Raw genomic sequence first — 17,690 nt, forward strand, 5'->3', positions numbered from 1 at the left:
TAAAGTGCTATATCAGTGAGAGCTATTAATTAAGTTAATTTTTATATTAATAATAATTGATATTAATCAATTTATTAATCAATTAATCAATAAATATTGATATTAATAATAAAATAAATTTTTATTTTGATGTGTTCTTGGTTTTCCCTTCTATAGAATGGAAGTTTTTCGATGGCAAGAACTGTGGTTTGGGTTTTTGTATCCTGAATGCCTATCACAGTACATAAAACAAAGCAGGTGCTTAATGAATGATTTTAATTGATTTAATGATACCATGAGGTGGATAAAATATGAGCCTGTAGTTTTTGTTTCTGTTTGTCAGAAGGGATGGGTGGATGGAGTCCATATCCACAGGCATTTGTTCAGTTGCCTATGACATGTACATGTTTTCAAGGAGGATGGTTTGAATTAAAGTGGAAACCTGGGAATAGAGAACAAATCAGTGCAATGTGGGCCAAACAAATATCTAATCTGTGCCTTTGGCCTTTGAGGGCAACTCTCATCTTTCCCAGAAGCTCTTTCTGCTCTCTATTCCCCATTAACCTAAAAAAGTCAACACAGTTTCCAAAAATATCTTCTTCCCTGAGCCAGTCCAGAATGAAGAAGAATCTAGAGCATGGAGGTTCAATGCTCAGAGGTCAGAGGACTAAAGCCAAACCCAAGCCAGTCTCCTCAATTTTCCAATAAGGAAAAACTGATATTTCTCTACTATTCCACAAAAACCCCAAAACAAAACACCTTTAAGCCATCTCGGGAGGTGACATCAGAAGTGTTTTTGCAAAACCCTCAGAGATTCAGCATTAACTGTGGACGACCTGATCACTTAGAGTGGGGTGGGAACCATCTCCCAGCAAGGAAACAATACTCAAGGGCACTCAACATCTGGAAGGATGAGTGGCAACAGCTGGAAACCAAAGAGATCGTAGATTAAATAGGGAAGGATGGGGAGGGAGCAGAGGGGAACAGCAGCAGTTTTTACACTTCACTGTTCTGTGCAAAGCAACCTTCTTAAAAATCCTTCCTTAATTGATTCCTGTCTGTAGAATAGAGTGAATGCCAGGGCTTGTGAGGGGAAGAGGAACATTGGGAATTGAAGGAAGGAAGACAGAGGGGAAAATAGAGGAAGTTCCCCCAGCAGCACAGGCTGGAAGAACTACAAAGTATGTTCCTGTTTAACACATGCTGTTCACATACTTAGCTTCCCCTCCTGCAGCCACAGAGGCATTTTGTTTCATGCCTGAATCACTTATAGTCATATGGCATTGATGGAGGGAGGATCTGGGCAGAATGTTAATTGTTATGTTTGTCTAACATCCTGTTAATATAAAGTACAATCCTCTGTGTTGTTAGCTCATTTTGCATGACTGTTAAGATGCTCACTCTGTTGAAAAATTAATCTGAGGGACAAAATATTAAATGTGACACAGTCCGGGATGCTTGCATACCAGATGCAAACCGTGTTTCTGGGTTTGAGGGGTTTATCAGACAGATGGTTGCAGGACCATAAGCCCACAAGCCTCTCCAAGGTTTAGGGCCATGGGGATCAAGTGTGACATCTAAGCAGCTTTTCTGTCTGACAGTTTTCCTAACAAGCCCTCCATCCCTAATCTAGATACTGTATATAAAGGATGCAATTCCAGTAAGTAGTAAAGCCAGAGTCCTTTATCTTGTTGAGCAATTCATTAGTTCACCATCTTTTTCCTACCTGGTGCTCATTTGCAAAAAGGAATAAATATCTTCACAAACTAGAGTACAAAAACTCTCTTGCCTCTCTTTCTTTTCCCTTATTTCACTTCCTCTTCCCTTTTCATTCTTCTTCTCTTCCTTCTTCCTTTTTCTTCTTCCTTCTTTTCTTCTTTTCTTCTTTTTTCTTCTTTTTTCTTCTTTTTTTTTTCTTTTTCCTTCTTCCTCTTCCTCCTCCTCCTAATTCAGGCAACTGTAGCATAGTGGATAGAGAGCTGGCCTCAGAAAGACTTGGATTCAAGTTCTGACTCTAACGCATACTGTCTGTGTGACTCTGGGCAAGTCACTTATCTTCTCAGTCACTTATCTTGGCTACTCTCTCACTATACATTTCATATATGATGTTAAACTGCAATAGCAAAGTGATTTTCCTCTTTCAAGGGTTCTCTAAATCAATTAAATAGACCTTACTAAATGACCAGTAACATAGAGGAAAACGGAAAAGTCTCTTGCAGAAGGTAGTGCTTGAGTTGGGTCTCTAAGGAAAAAGAATTCTGGGAGGCTGAGAAAGGGAGCCTTCCAATTAAAGGGAAGGGAGTGCAGGGAAGGACAATCAATACATGTGAGGAACTGACAGAAGCTGGTAGAAATGGACCAGAGTGTATGGAGGGAAGGGATGTGTAGGGAGACTAAAAAGACAAGAAAGGGATGGGAAGTAAAGAATTTTAAATGCCAAAAAAAAAAAAAAAAGAAAATTTGATCCTGAGGTAATAAGGAACCATTAGAATACAAAACATTCTGCGAGACCAATAAAAGATTCTGTAAGACCAATAAAAGAAATGAATCCCTTTCCATCTTGTCAGAAGGTATCTCAGCAGCAAGTATCATCAAGTGCAGTAGCCATGATGCAGAACCTTTATTGTTCTTGTTCAGTCACGGCTGACTTTTTGTGACCCTATTTAGGGTTTTACTGTATGATATGACACGGGAGATACTAGTGCGGGACTGCCAGCATGACGGTCCTCATCAGAGAAGATCTTGTGCTCCATGAGCAAAGCTGAATTGAATTAGCTCAGAAGAAACGTGAGATGCACAAAGTTAGAGAATTCACTCCAAATGTTCACATGGACTATTTGCGCCCAGTCTGTGGCAGAGCATTCTGAGTCCATATTGGTCTGATTAAGTTGGACACACTGATTTGACTCTAACATAGTGAAGTCATTTTGGTTCATTTCAAGAGTGAAGGACAGCAATCGACCAGCTAGAGTACTTTGCCATTTTCTTTCCCAGCTCATTTTTACAGATGAGGAAAGTGAGGCAAATAGGGTTAAGTGACTTGTCCAGGATCACACAGCTAGTAAGTATCTGAGGCTAGATTTCAGCTCAGGAAAATGAGTCTTCCTGACTCACGGCTAGAGCACTATCCGTTACATCATCTAGATGCCAAGAATCTAGGTAAGTGTATATATGAGAAATGTATGTTACAATGTCTCAAGGTCATAAAGGCATTACAAGTATGACCTATTTTAAGAAAACAACCACCAAAAAAACTCTCCAAACTTAAGGCACGCAAAAACCAAGGATTTATATAGAGTTAGAAGGAACTTTAGAGGATTTTCTTACCAAACAGATGAGAAAACAGGTTCAGAGAGGTTGTGATTTGTCCAGGGTCACACAGGTGAGCAGAATGTGAACCTGGAATCTCTGCTTCCAGATGGAGATTTCTTGCGATCATACCTGTCTCCGCTAGTTATTGACCTCCCTGCCATTTCCATGCCCTATTGACTGGATTCCACTTTTCAACTCTATTCTCCTGGGACCCCAAGGATCTGACTGATGAGTAGTTATCATGCTTTCCCTGAATCCAGGCCCACCACGCCACCTCCTGGTGATCTCTATGACCTGCAGCACCCTTCTCAACCTTCTTAACTTTATTCTTCCCTCCCTGCATCCCACTTCTTCTTTCATCATTTATCATTCAACCTGTAGCTCTGGAAACTCTCTCATTCCTGAAAAAGATAGATCAAAGAACTGTTGTATGACTCTAATCACCACTCTACAGATTTCCCTCTTCTTCTCTGTTATAGGTAAAGACTGATCAAGAAAGACTGCAGTCTTCTACTAGAGTCATATATAGAGGTGTTGCTACTTCCCTATATGAGTTGTCTTCTCTTATTAAAAAGTAAAATCTTTGAAGGCAGGAGAAATCTAGCCTGCTCATATTTGTGTCTTCAAATGGTAAGAGGCTTTCAACAATATTCTTTCCTTCTTTCCTTCCTTTTTTCCTTCCTTCCTTCCTTCCTTCTTTCTTTCCTCTCTCCCTCCCTCCTTCCTTTTTTCCTTCCTCTCTCCCTCCCTCTTTCCTTCCTTCCTTCCTTCCTTCCTTCCTTCCTTCCTTCCTTCCTTCCTTCCTTCCTTCCTTCTTCCTTCCTTCCTTCTTCCTTCCTTTCTTCCTTCCTTCCTTCTTCTTCCTTCCTTCCTTCCTTCTTCTTCCTTCCTTCCTTCCTTCCTCCTTCCTTCCTTCCTCCTTCCTTCTTCTTCCTTCCTTCCTTCCTTCCTTCCTTCCTTCCTTCCTTCCTTCCATCCATCCATTCATCCATTCATCCAAACTATACTCATTACAAAACAATGACTTAATTAACAATAATAAGAGCTAGCATATGTATTGAGAAGTTTGGGAAGGGCTTTGCATATATTATCTGATCTAATGTTTTCATTCACAGTATCCCAACTTTCTTGGCAGATACCCCAGAGGCTGATTCCTGAAGTGCTTCTCATCCCACTCTCCATCTGCAGCTCTGTTGGTTTTTAACTCCACAGAACAAGTTGCCCCTCTTAGAATGAGATGATCACTTCTAATCTCACAACCACACTGCTAAGTTAAGCATTGAATACTCAACCACCTTCCTACCTCCCCCTCAGCCTACTCTTCCCTTTTATTGGGGGGTTGGAGGGAAGAGCATTTAACTTCTCCCAAAGCCTTCCTTTATAGAAGATGGGACTGATTCACTCCACTTTCTTATATACTATGCTATGTATGCTTCATCCTAACATGTGCAATTCCAATCATCGGAGTCACTATTTAGGTTAGGCCCCTTATCATAGGATCAGAGTAATATAGACATAGAGGAGGGATGGCCATCCAGTCTTAGGGGTACTTCCATATTTTCCACTTTTGATCAAGGTGATCGCTGGACCCACAACTGATCAAGGAGGCATGATCCATTGCTTCCCTGTGTGGTTTCTCTTTGCAAAATATATCAAGATGTGAGACTGCCAATTTTTCTAGGGCTTGAAGAAGACTCTTGAGGAAGTATTGGGTTTCCTCCCTTCCCTTAGCAATGAGGAGGGCAGAAAGGGAGGGGAGTAACCTTACTCTTCCCTGATTATAAATATACCCAGATTCTTCCATCTTTGAAACAAAGCAAAATAAACTTCACTTGACTCTGCTAATCCTTAAGCTAGTTTCCTATATTTAATATCCTTTTCACAATTAAACTTATAGAGAAAAACAAACAACAACCTATTAAAACCCCCAAAAGACTGTATCAGTTTGTTCCTGCCATTGTCATTTGGCTTTCCAATCCTACCATTTTATTGAAATTGTTTTATCCAAATCACCAGTAAAACCCTCACTTTTTCTCTGCTTTGGGATCACAATAGTCACTACTTAGTCCTCCAATTCCTATATGACAATTCTTTCTCAGTTTCTTTTGTTGAAGACATGTCCCATGATCTGCTCTCAATACATAAGTGAAACCACAGGCTATGTTCTGGTACCTAAGACAACTTTTTTCTCTACAAACTCTATCTTGGTGATTGCCTTGATTCCCACGAGTTCAATTATCTTTATGCAGATCAATCTATTCAGCTCTCTTTGCTCTTTTAAAATCTTACCTATATCAATTGTCCAAAATGGAGCTATATTTTTTCTCGAAAACCAGAACTTTCCCCTAAAGTTTCTGTTTCTTGCACCATATTTCTAGTCAAACAATTTTGCAGTCTGAGCACTGTCTTCAACTTTTCCTTGTCACTCATCCCCTTTATTGATCAATTGACAAATCCTGCCAGTTACCTGCGAAACATCCCTCATCCTTTTTCTTTCATTCCCATGGCCATCACTTGAGTTCAAAACATCATCACTTCTCACCTGGACTACTACAATGGCCTAAAGGGTCTCTCCACAACCAGCAATCTCTGCACAGCTGCTGAATTATAATCTTTCAAGCACAGATCTTACTCTGTCACTCTTCTCATCAAAAAGCTTCAGTGGTTTCCTTCAGAATAAAAAACAGTCTTCTACTTGGCATTTAAAACTCTTCATAATCTTGCCTCAATTTATCTTCCCAGGTTTATTTTAAATTTCTCAATCACACTCTTATGTTCTAGCTAAAACTATTTAGTTGAGTTTTCCTATGTAAGATATTTCATCTCTTTCTCCCTCCTCATCTCAGCTTTTTAGAATCACTGGCAGGTTTCCAGATTCCACTTGAGAGTATTTCCTATTTGAAATCCTTCCTGGATCCCTTAGTTATTATTCTCCTTGCCACTTACCTACAATGGAATATAAGCTCCATAAATGTTTAATAATTGCTTGTTGAATTAATTTCAAAATTAGCAAGGCACCTTATGTACATTATCTCATTTGTATCTCCCAACAATCACACTAAACAGATATTATAGGTATTATTATCCCATTTTACCAAGGGGAAACTGAGGCTTAGGAGGATTAAGTAACTTTCTCATGCTCACACATAAGTGGCAAATTTTAAACCCAAGTTTCTCTGACTCAAGATAAACATGTCATTCATGAAACCATATGACTTTTAACCTTATTTAGGATATTAACTTAGAATTAGGAGGAGACTGAAATTATGAGATTTATGATAGAGAGATTTTGATGAAGGTAGATGAAGATGAGAAGTAGAGTAATTGTGGGAGTAGTGACAGTAAAAGTATTGCGTATATAATGCATCATGTTTTGGAAAACATTTCAAATGTGTTATCTCATTTGATCTTTATAACAACTCTGGAAAAAAGGTGATATTATTTCCATTTTATAGGAAAAGGAAACTGAAGCACAGGGCAGTCACACAGCTGACACATGCCTGAGGCCAGATTCATACTTAGGTCTTCCTGATCCCAAGTTCTGTTTTCTATTCACTGTAGAGATGAGGGACAGTTCTGAGCACTTCACTCTAATTCAACAAAGATTTACTAAGGGTCTACTGTGTTCCATACATTGTAGGAAGCATCAAGGGTTCTCATTAGAGCTCATTGTACAGACCTGTACAATGGGAATTGTGCCAATTAAATAGTATAATGGATAGAGCACTATGTCTGTATTTAGGAAGACCTGAGTGTAAATCAAATGTTTACTAGCTGTGTGACCATGATTAAGTCACTCAATCTTTGCCTGAGTTTTCTCAATTATAAAATGGAGACAATAATAGCCTCTGTTCCTCAGGACTGTTGTCAAGATCGAATGAAGTAATACTTAGAAAGCATTCAGCACAGTGCCTGGCACATGGTAGGCACTCAAAAAACACCTGTTCCCTTCCTTTTCCTTCACCATTTTGGAAAAGAGAAAAACAAGTCTCAGGAAGAAAAAGGGATTTGTCTATTGTCACAGAGATGCCAGTCAGGGGCAGGATTCAAGCAAAGTCAAAGCTACTCTGATTCTAATTAGAAAGATACTTCCAATAGAGTACGAAGCCAAAAAAAAAAATAAATTAATAACTTGTATCCTCATGGAGATCATATAGTGGTGTGTGTGTGTATGTGAGAAAGAGAGAGAGAAAGAGAGAGAGACAGAGAGAGAGATTTTTAAATAAATGAATCACGGATTATGAGAATGCTCACTCAGAACTCACTTTGTCAAAACCTCACATTGACATGACTGCTGTAAAATTGCTCCTGGAATACTTTAGGGTGTGTTCCTTGCAATTCTTAATTTTAGTTCCCTCTCAATCCTGTCCTACTACCTAAAGGAAGGACTATTTACATATACAAATTCAATCTGTGTTAATTAACACATTCACTTTTATTTGCATAATCAGGCTAAAATTTTTGTGGGTTAATTAGACTTTATGCAAATTGGATTAAGGAGATTTACTTGAGGTTTTGATAACCTGACTGTTGTAGTCCATGGATATAAATATACAGGCAGTCTTGCTTACAACTTACATCTCAAACCCTGTTTCTTTTTTAAGATTTTTTTTTTAAAGCAACCGTAGACATTCATTTCCTTTCCATGCCTTCCCTCCCTGCAAAACTGAAAATTCTGCTCAAAGCAATGCTATCTACTCTTGATGGATTGAATCAGTAATCTGGTAAGGATACCAGATGTTTTTTGCTTTTTTAAATGAAAAATCTATGGTTTACAGCTGGTTCCTTTTCCATATAAGGAAGCAAGATTTAGTGGAAAGGACACCGGATTTATAGTCAAAAGACCCAAAGTCTTTGCTTTGCCATTTATTAACCATGAGCTCTTAGTCACTCTGGGACTTAGTTCTCTCATTTGTAAAATGATGAGATTGGAGCAGTTGATTGTTAATTTCAAATTCTATGATGCCATGAATCATAGATGTTGGGATTTGCTCTTGGAGTCAGAAAGATCTGAGTTCAAATTTGACTTCAGATACTTCCTAGCTGTATAATGCTGGACAAGTCCCTTAATCCTGTTTGCCTTAGATTTCTTCACCTGTAAAATGAGTGGGAGAAGGAAAGTGCAATCCACTCTAGTATCTTTCCCCAATAAGGTCATGAAGAATTGGAAACAACTGAAATGGTTGAGTAACAATATCAATATAAATATGAAATAATTTCAGAGGAGAGGATTAGTATAAGCTTTGGATGAAGGGCACCATATTAAGATATGGGCACTTGAGAGAGTATGATTTTTTTTCCACGGGAGGCTAGAAACACAAACTCACATGTACAATGCCACAGTTCCCTCAGTTATTTGTTTTTATATCTTCTCTACCACAAAATGATTATACAGCAAGATTGAAGGATAAACTCAGTCATATATCTGTTTATTACATTTGTACCCATGTCATGTTAAAAGGAACACTCCCAGGATATTCAGATCTCTGCCCATTCTCAGGAAGACATGGAAAAGAACTACATAGAATAAAAAGGCAGGGATAGGCTTCAATCTGCTCCAATCCATGGTATACCCCATCAACAAGATTATGGATCTCTTTAAAACTTTTTCTAAGGATTCAAGACTTTTTTTTTAATAGAAGGGGATCACTGATGATTTAGGAAACAAAGGAATTATGACATATTCACAAAGAAATTGGGTCAAAGTGTGCAGCGCAAACATGAAGCATCAGGAAGAAAGCAAAAGCTCTGCAAATGGGAGGGAACATCTTTAATACTGCCTCCTCTTTCTAAAGCCCTAACCAACTGGTTTTATCATCGAAAGTAAGCTGCCCTGTTATAGATCACCAGATGGTCCTGTAGTTACCATAAGTGCCTCCAGATTTGCAGGCTGTGAGTTTAATAGCTCTGCTAAGCAGTGGTTAATAGAAGTCCTAAGTCAAGCTTCTTAGAACAGAGGATGGAATCATCAAAATAAATGAGTGTAATGTGCTGAGAATATTGGGATTTTTCTTATAGCAAGCCTTTCAGGGCCATGAGGATTCAGATTCCAGGGTTCTCCTAAAGGAAATGTTTGGAGTTGACGTATACATCATGGCTTCTAACAGGAACAATGAGCTGTCCATGAGGTTTATAATACAATGGAAACAACATGAGGGAGGACCTGGATTCAAATCCCAGCTCTGCCCCTTACTGGATGTGTGACTTTGGCTAAGTCACTTAATTTAGGGCCTTCCAGCTTTAAATTTAAGATCCCAGGAACCCTAATGCCTTAACTGAGGTGAAATAGATTGATCTCTGCCTCCTTCCATATTAGATCCAACACAGGCACATAGCCTCAAATATTTCAGATTTTTAGCTTCAAACCACATCCATGTAATAACCCCCTCTCAGCTAAGATCACCATCCCATCACAGAGAAACATAGATTTATTGTTGGAAGGGGCCTTCAAGGCTATCAAGGCCTCTATCAGGGAGCTGAAAAAAATTAAGTGATTTGCTATTATGTGTTTGTAGCCTTGAAGAATGAAACTCAGGTCTTCCCACCTTTTAATGATATGCAACTGCCCTAGCTTGTTTTCCTTAAGAAAATGTTGGAAGATGAGAAAGCATTTTTTTAAAGAGGTGCCTAAGGGGTTAGCTTTATCTTAAGGGGAGGTACATATTGGAATCCCCTTTCATCTATCAATAAAGGATCAAAGATCATGATGGGGGTAAAAAATTAAAGAGCCTCATTCCAAATGAACTAAAGGATTTTAAAAAAATGTTATTTTCTAATTCCCTCTTGTCCCTGACCCCACTCCAGTAAACAGTGTCTTTAAATGATTCTTACCTGTTCCTAGAATTGGACACTATCCGCTGGCAGATCACCATGGTGGTTGAGTGTTTCCCACCATTTCCCACCTCTTGCTTGACATCCCATTGCCGGGGCTCACTTGTCTTGATGCTAAGAATATTCACGCCTTTCTTCACCTTGGCTCTGTTGGGTCAGAGATTATAAAATGGTAATTAATCATTATCCATCAACTTGGTCTTTCTACTCCAGATACCCAAGCTCCAATAGTCAATGGTCAAGACTATCCTCTTCCCCCAAATCAGAAGATGACTAGGATTTATGTATATACCACTTTAAGGTTTATATGGTGGTTTATATGTGATCTTCCCATGGCAGATGCCTATAGATGAGGAAACTGAGACTGAGTGAGCTGACACAATTTGCTAAGAGATGGGGTGGAAGTACAAATGAGCAAGATGATGGATCCCTTTAGAGAGCTTCTGCTCTGATGAGGAAAGACAACAGATAAAGAGAAGAAGGTAAAGTTATGAAGGAGATGAGGGTTGGGGAGGGAAAAGGATATGGTAAAGAGATGAGAAATATAGTGGAAGATCAATTCCCTGCAAAATATGGTAAAAGCTCATCTATCAGTCAGGGAATTGAGGGGGCAAAATTGTTGGAGAATAGGGCCAAGATATATAGATATTAGGGAGCTACTGTGTATTCTTCATCCAAGATTAGAAAGAGGTTGTTTCATCTTGATAAGAATTTGATCTCACTCCCAGGAAAACAGGGGAGGAATGGGAGAAAGGAACTAAAGCTCTAGAACAGGGCAACTAGTGGCAACATCAATCAATATCTCTTACATCTCTGTTTTCTTAATGAAGCTCATTGGGCACCTCAGATAACAAGAAAATAAAATATCTATCTATCTATCTGTCTGTCTTCTGTCTATCTATCTATCTATCTATCCATCTATCTATCTATAGTAGATGGAATTCAATCTGAAAAAGGATGACATTAACAGTTAGAAAGATTGGGAAAGGCTTCCTACAGAAGGTGGCATTTGAGCTAAATCTTAAAGGAAGACAGAAATGAAAACAGAGGTAAGGCAGGAGAACAAGGGCCCTGTTAAAATGTTTTGTTAAAGTAAACCTTCCCTCCTCCATGGGAGATGAGCACTGCTTGCCTTTGGGAAACAAAATCCAAAGCAGCATTTCCATCCTCCCTTAAGTAATTGAACCAACCTGGTGATAGCAAGACAGACTGTCTGCCTAGCTTGGGCAGGTTTTCCCTCACTTGCCTAAAAGAAGCACTTTAGGGAATGTTCTGTGTTTCCCTGAAATGGAGTTTGCCCCATTTGGATTTTGCTCAGGAGTTCACTTTCCACTGAAGCTACAAATTGTTCTTTCCGCCTCACAGTTCAGATTAATAGGAGGATTCTTGTTGACTGAGGTAGGCATCTTATCCCAATGTACCCTGGGAGTGAAAGCTACTAAAATGTAATAAAAAGACGAAGGCCACAAGTCCATTGTGCTCATCTAGACTCCTGGTTAATGAGGGTATTAGGTTTTCATATCTACATTAAGGAAAAGTCATTTAGAAGGGGTAATGTTCCCAGGGAAAATTAGTTCTATGGAGGGAGGCTGAACTTGGCACTATGGATTCAAGGCTTCCAAAATAAATACTCAAGTTTATATTGTGGAAACATTAATGTGTTCTGTGGGCAAGAGTTTTAATGATGGGGGCAGCAGTGGCTACTGTCCACCAGGGTTAAACAGACAGGACTAAAGCCTCTCTGTCATGAAGGATGCAATGGACTCTGCTGCAAGTACCTGCAAAAGTGCCACTAAATTGGAGCCGGGCCATCAAATCTCAACCTTACACATATTTTTAAAAATTTCTCATTAATTCTAGCCACTTCTTAGCTTGTCCTTCATCATCTCGGCTGCTGTCATATCCATGTCATATAGGTGTAAGTGCATTTACACAGCTTATTCTTTACACTTAGCATTCTTTCTAGTCTAATAAAGATTTATTCTAATAAAGATTTATTTACACTGTGCTAGAGTGCAAACGCAAAACTGTCCTCACTTTGGAGGGGCTTATGTTCTATTGAGGCGGAGAGGAGGTTGATATAATAAATACAAAATATATACCATATATTCATTATGGAGAGTATTAATATATACCATATATTCATTATGGAGAGTATTAAGAAAGATAGGAGGTGGTACCTGAGTTATATTTTGAATACTATTTTGAAGGTAGAGATAAGAGACAGGGATGAAGAGGGAGAATACATAAGACATGCTTGCAGAAATGAAGTTGAAAATTATCTTTGCATATTTAGCAAAGTAAAATACTATTGAAAAAATTTTTTTAAAAAGAGAGAACATACAAGACATGGGGGAAGGGAGAAAAAGGTATTAATGCAGGAGATGGATTGAGATATTTAAGAAATTGCAAATTGAATGGTTTGGCGAGAATGCTGATTGTGTAAAAGACACTAATCCATGTATATATTATTTCTTTCATAATACTTTGGCTCTATAGATAGATAGATAGATAGTAGGGACACACAATTTGTAAAGATAAACCAAGATAAGGGCAAGTGCATTGGATAATGGATAGAATACTTGGCTTTGAGTAGAGAAGATCTGAGTTCAAATCCAGTCTTACACACTTACTAGCTGTATGATCCTGGGCAAGACATTTCACCCTGTTTGCCTCAGTTTCCTCATCTATAAAATGAGCTAGAAAAGAAAATGGCAAACCATTCAAGTATATTTACCAAAACAAAATAAACAGAACAAAATGAAACAAAAACCTCTCCCAAACAAATGAAACCCCATGGAATATATTGGTGTGCTACTGTCCACAGAGCCACAAAGAATTGGACATGCCTGAGCAACAACAAATTTTCTGAGTCACTGGTCCGGTGCTCTGTCTCCAGTACCTTCTGGCTGCCTAGTGAAAGACAGTAAGACAGAGACACGTAGAAAGAGACAGAGACCAAGATTTCAGTGGTGGAGTGCCCTTTCAGAAAGAGAAATCCTCAATGGTTCTGAAAATTATATAGCTTTAGGATGTTGGCGGGGGGCCCTAAGGATCTAAATAATTTGCCCTTGTTCTTGATTAAGTGACCTGTATGTGGTTAAAAGGCAGAATATGAATGTGGATCCCTCTTGTCTATGGGTTGAAGAATGACATCTTTTTTTTTTTTTGGTTTGTTTTAATTTTGTAACTTTTTAAAATAGTTTTTTTTTTATTTTTCCAAATACATGCAAAGATAGCTTTCAACATTCATTTTTGCAAAAACCTGTGTTCCAAATTCTTCTCCATCCTTCTCTCCTATACCTCTCTCCTAGACAGAAAGCTATCGGATATAGATTAAGCATGTGCAGTCCTTAAGAATAGCATCTTGATCATGAAGTAATCCAACTTCAAAATGACAACAAAATGATAATGACTTTTGACTTACCATAACTATTTATTTAAAGAGGGACTTAAACCAAACCTTCTCCAAAATAACCTAAAATTGTGCAGCTGTGAGATGTCTCCTCTTCCTTAATCAAAAACAAAACCCCTTGATACCTTCTAAAAGCAAGAAAAATTATGGAAAGAGAAAAAAAAAAGAGGCAGACATTTCAAGGAAGACCATAGCTAGAATCCTCCTTAGTCTAAAGGGGAACCCTGACTGCAGGTACACGAAGCTCATGCTGAATATTGATTTTTTTTTAAAGATGTTAATCATCACTTGTGAAACAGCAGAGCCAGGCAATCTTTGGAATGTGGCAGAAATGGGTTTTGCTTGTAAGTCGTGAAATGCTAAAAGAGAATAAATGTTTAACTGTAAACATTTGTACTGTGAAGGTGGAGAGCATAGATTGTCTGTATATACACAGACATTATGTATTGTAGTGTTATAAATAAGGAGGGACCCACAAGCTCTGGCACTTACCAACCTACTGGGGCTGGAACAACGATATTTGTTTGTTTATTTGAATGAATGAATGCATCACCGTGAAATTCAGGTTTTCTCTGCAACATTTTTTTTGCCGATATTATACTAAGCAAGAAAGGGGGTAAAGCTCACCGAATTGAATGAAAGAGCCAATGTTCATGTCACGGAGACTTGGGCTGAGAACCTGTCTATTTTGGGGGGTTCCTGACCTTGTTAACCTGGACCAATTATTTATCAGGTCAGACAACATATATAAAGTCTCTGCAAGCTTCTCTCACATTCACTAATAGTCAATTTGTCTTCATCTTAGGGGTAGTGGAAAAGCTGATGGGTTTAGAATTAGGGTTCGAGGGTTCAAATAGCTAATAGCTAGCATTTACATAGGACTCTATGGTTTGTAAAACACTTTACATACATTATGTCATTTGATCCTTAAAATGATTCTAGGAACCAGGTGCTATTACTGTCTACATTTTATCATTGAAGAAAACTGAGGACTGAGATAGTTAAGTGAATTGTCAACGTCAAAGACTAATAAGTGTCTGGACCAGGAATAAAATTCAGGTGTTCCTGAATCCAAGCTAAGCATTCTGCTATCTATCAGCCATTTATTGGACATGAATTTCAGTTTCTTGGCTGTACAAATGTACGGCATTTATAGTCAGATTTGTTATGGTTCAGTTGTTTAGTCACATCCAAATCTTCATGACCCCATTTGACTAGAATGGTTTGCCATTTCCTTTTCTAGCTCATTTTATAGATCAAGAAACTGAGGCAAACAGGGTTAAATGATCTATTCAAGGTCATGAGCTTTAAGTGTCGGAAGCTGGATTTGAACTAAGGAAGATAAGTCTTCCTGACTCCAGGCCTCTGTCACTCATTACAGAAGTAAGCTTGGTCACATTCTAGTTTTCTAGTCTTCACTACTATACCCCCATGAGAAGGATTTTTAGGAGCAAGACTGAAGAACAGAATCAGTACTGATATGGACTCCTTAGACAACTATGAATTATAGGGCACAGCAAAGTAAAACACCTTGAGGCAGCTAGATAGTGCAGTATGCAGAGCACTGGGTTTAGAAGACCTGAGTTCAAATTTACCATCATATACTTATTACATCAATAGCGTGACCATGGCAAGTCACTTACTCTCTGTCTACCTCAATTGCTTGTTCTCTAAAATGATGCTATTAATACTTCTGTCCCACAGAGCTGTGAAAATAAAAAAAAATAAAATTTTTGTAAAATGTTTAACATAGTGCCTAGCATACAGCAGGCACTTAATAAATGCTTGCTCTCCTTACAAGCAGATGAATATGGAATTTCTGGGCATGACTTGAGTATTCCCAAGTGGGGCAGAATCCCAAATTTCCAGCAACGACCCACAGGAGGATGCATTGAGAATTTTCTGTCCAAGAAGAGATTTTTTTGTTGTTGTTTTTCCTTCCTTCCTTCCTTCTTTCTTTTCTTTCTTCTTTCCTTCCTTCCTTCCTTCTTTCCTTCCTTCCTTCCTTTCTTTTTTCCTTCCTTCCTTCCTTCCTTCCTTCCTTCTTTCTTTCTTTCCTTCCTTCCTTCTTCCTTCCTCCCTCCTTCCCTCCCCCTCTCCCTTCATATTTCAATCTAATCTTGGTACAATAGAATTCAATCTGCTGTAGGTATATTTTGCCTTTTTAAATAGATTGGGTAAAGTTATCAATCAGATATGATTTCAACTTTAGCATTCTATCTATGACAACCTTTCTAGCAGACACAACTATTTCTTTCCATTCTTTATTCTTTTACCTCTGTCAACCATACTCCTCTACTTCTGTGGGTAATCCCCTTACTCTGTCTTCCCACCCCTTTTCAGCTCTCTTTTAAGTTCTTCTAATTCTTCATTAGAATATAAACTCGTAGAGGCCAGGGACTTCTTGCCTTCTGCTTGTATTTGGATTCACTTAGCATAGCACCTAGCACACAGTAAGTGCTTAACAAATGCTTGTTGACGACTCTATAACAGAAATGATTGATTGTCACACCAGAAGAAAATGCATAGAAATGAAGATAACTTATCTTTTCTCCCTAAATGTGTAACTCCATTTTATTGGTGTTGAGCCTTCATATATTTAAATGTTGCATTTCTGAAAGGAGGTAGCAAAATTTTAAATCCCTTGCACTGATAATCTACACCCTAACTCTGCCTTACAAAGAGCTGTCATAAAGCAAAAACATTAGACTTAAAAGTCCAAACAGATTTATGGACCCATTATAGTTGTTCTATCCATCTTACATGTCTGACCATTGTTGCTCAGGGTATTAAGATGGAAATAATACCATCTACAATGAATAAAAATGATTGTGTTGTCCTTTACAAGTAGTCCATACTACATAAATGCATAACACACCAACATTTCTCACCCCTTTCAGAATAAGGATCATAAATCTGTTCTGGTCCCATACCCCACTATTTTCTTGCTAGGACCAGCCCAGCTTCATTTATTTTATACTTTCATATCTACCACACCATCCATAGCACATAGTAGGCACTTAAAAGGTCCGTCCCTCCCTCCTTCCTTCCCTTTCTCCCTTCCTTTCTTCCTTCTTTCCTTCTTTCTTTCCTTCCTTCCTTCCCAACTGGTCCTATTCTTGAGTTTGAAGTTCATTTATTTTTTGGAAATGAGTTTGAGGGCCTGAAAACCAGAGAGTTGGCAATGGTTCTGAAGATAGGGTGAGTTCTATGATCCCCTTGATCACTGAAATTTCTTTTTAGAAGTTTATTTATATTCTCCATTTGTGTGCGTCCATATGCCTTTGAGATTCACCCTCTTTCCACAAACATAATTCTCTGCCTCTAACAAAGTCTAAGAACAGCAGCCACTGAATCATCTGGAACAAACCCTCTCTTCTGCTCTCAGATCTATTGTGAAAATTACAGTCAAGCTGCAGTTCAGGCGTAGAAAGTTTGATAAATGATTTTTCTTTTTCACTCTTCAATTCAACTTAACAAACACTGACCTCTTTTGGTTGCTGCTGTCTGGAAGTTCAAATTTATTTTTGATGCTTGGAAACAGGTACTCATTAATCACTCAAACAACAATTATTTAATAAACACATCAAAAATTAGACATGATACTAAGGACTGAGAAAGCAAATACAAAGTTAAGAATAATAGTCTGTGTCTTCAAGGAACTTTCAATCTAATAGGGAAGACAAAATTTACACACATAGGTAAAAATGCAAGATACATGAAATTTCCAATATGATCTGAAGATAGGGAAATTCTGGTTTTTAAAGATTGTTATACAAAAATATATCTTATTTCAGATCCTGTTGCCAGGTCCAGACTATGGACTACTCCTCTTCCAGGGCGCAGAACTAAGATCTTAAGTAGAAGATATAGAGTGGCAAATTTGGGCTAGTTATGATTTCCAAACTATTTGGGAGGCTGAGACGAGTGGACCTCTTAAGCTCAGGAATTCTGAATATCCATACTATATGTCAATAAGATGTCTACACAATTTTATTTTAGAATACTACTGTGCTGGGAGCAAGCCACCAAGTATCTAACAGGATTTCAAGGATTTTTTTTTTTTTTTTACAATATCATAGCACTGAGTGAGAGAACAAAAAAAAAAAAAAAAAAGAAAAGGGAACTTTGATTGTGAAAAGGGAAAAAAGGA

At 38.2% G+C, this 17,690-nt stretch overlaps 1 protein-coding gene across 1 annotated transcript in view; it reads right to left on the minus strand.

Annotated features, from left to right (window-relative positions):
* TMEM132C (transmembrane protein 132C) overlaps nucleotides 1-17,690 on the minus strand; it is a 518,834-nt gene that overhangs the window by 208,064 nt on the left and 293,080 nt on the right. Inside the window, exon 3 of the mRNA XM_051972616.1 lies at nucleotides 10,123-10,269. Within this exon, the coding sequence (XP_051828576.1) occupies nucleotides 10,123-10,269 (147 nt within the window). The remainder of the gene's footprint in view (nucleotides 1-10,122; nucleotides 10,270-17,690) is intronic.

Source organism: Antechinus flavipes, chromosome 1 (assembly GCF_016432865.1).
Source record: "Antechinus flavipes isolate AdamAnt ecotype Samford, QLD, Australia chromosome 1, AdamAnt_v2, whole genome shotgun sequence".
In the NCBI taxonomy this organism is placed as follows: Eukaryota; Metazoa; Chordata; class Mammalia; order Dasyuromorphia; family Dasyuridae; genus Antechinus; species Antechinus flavipes.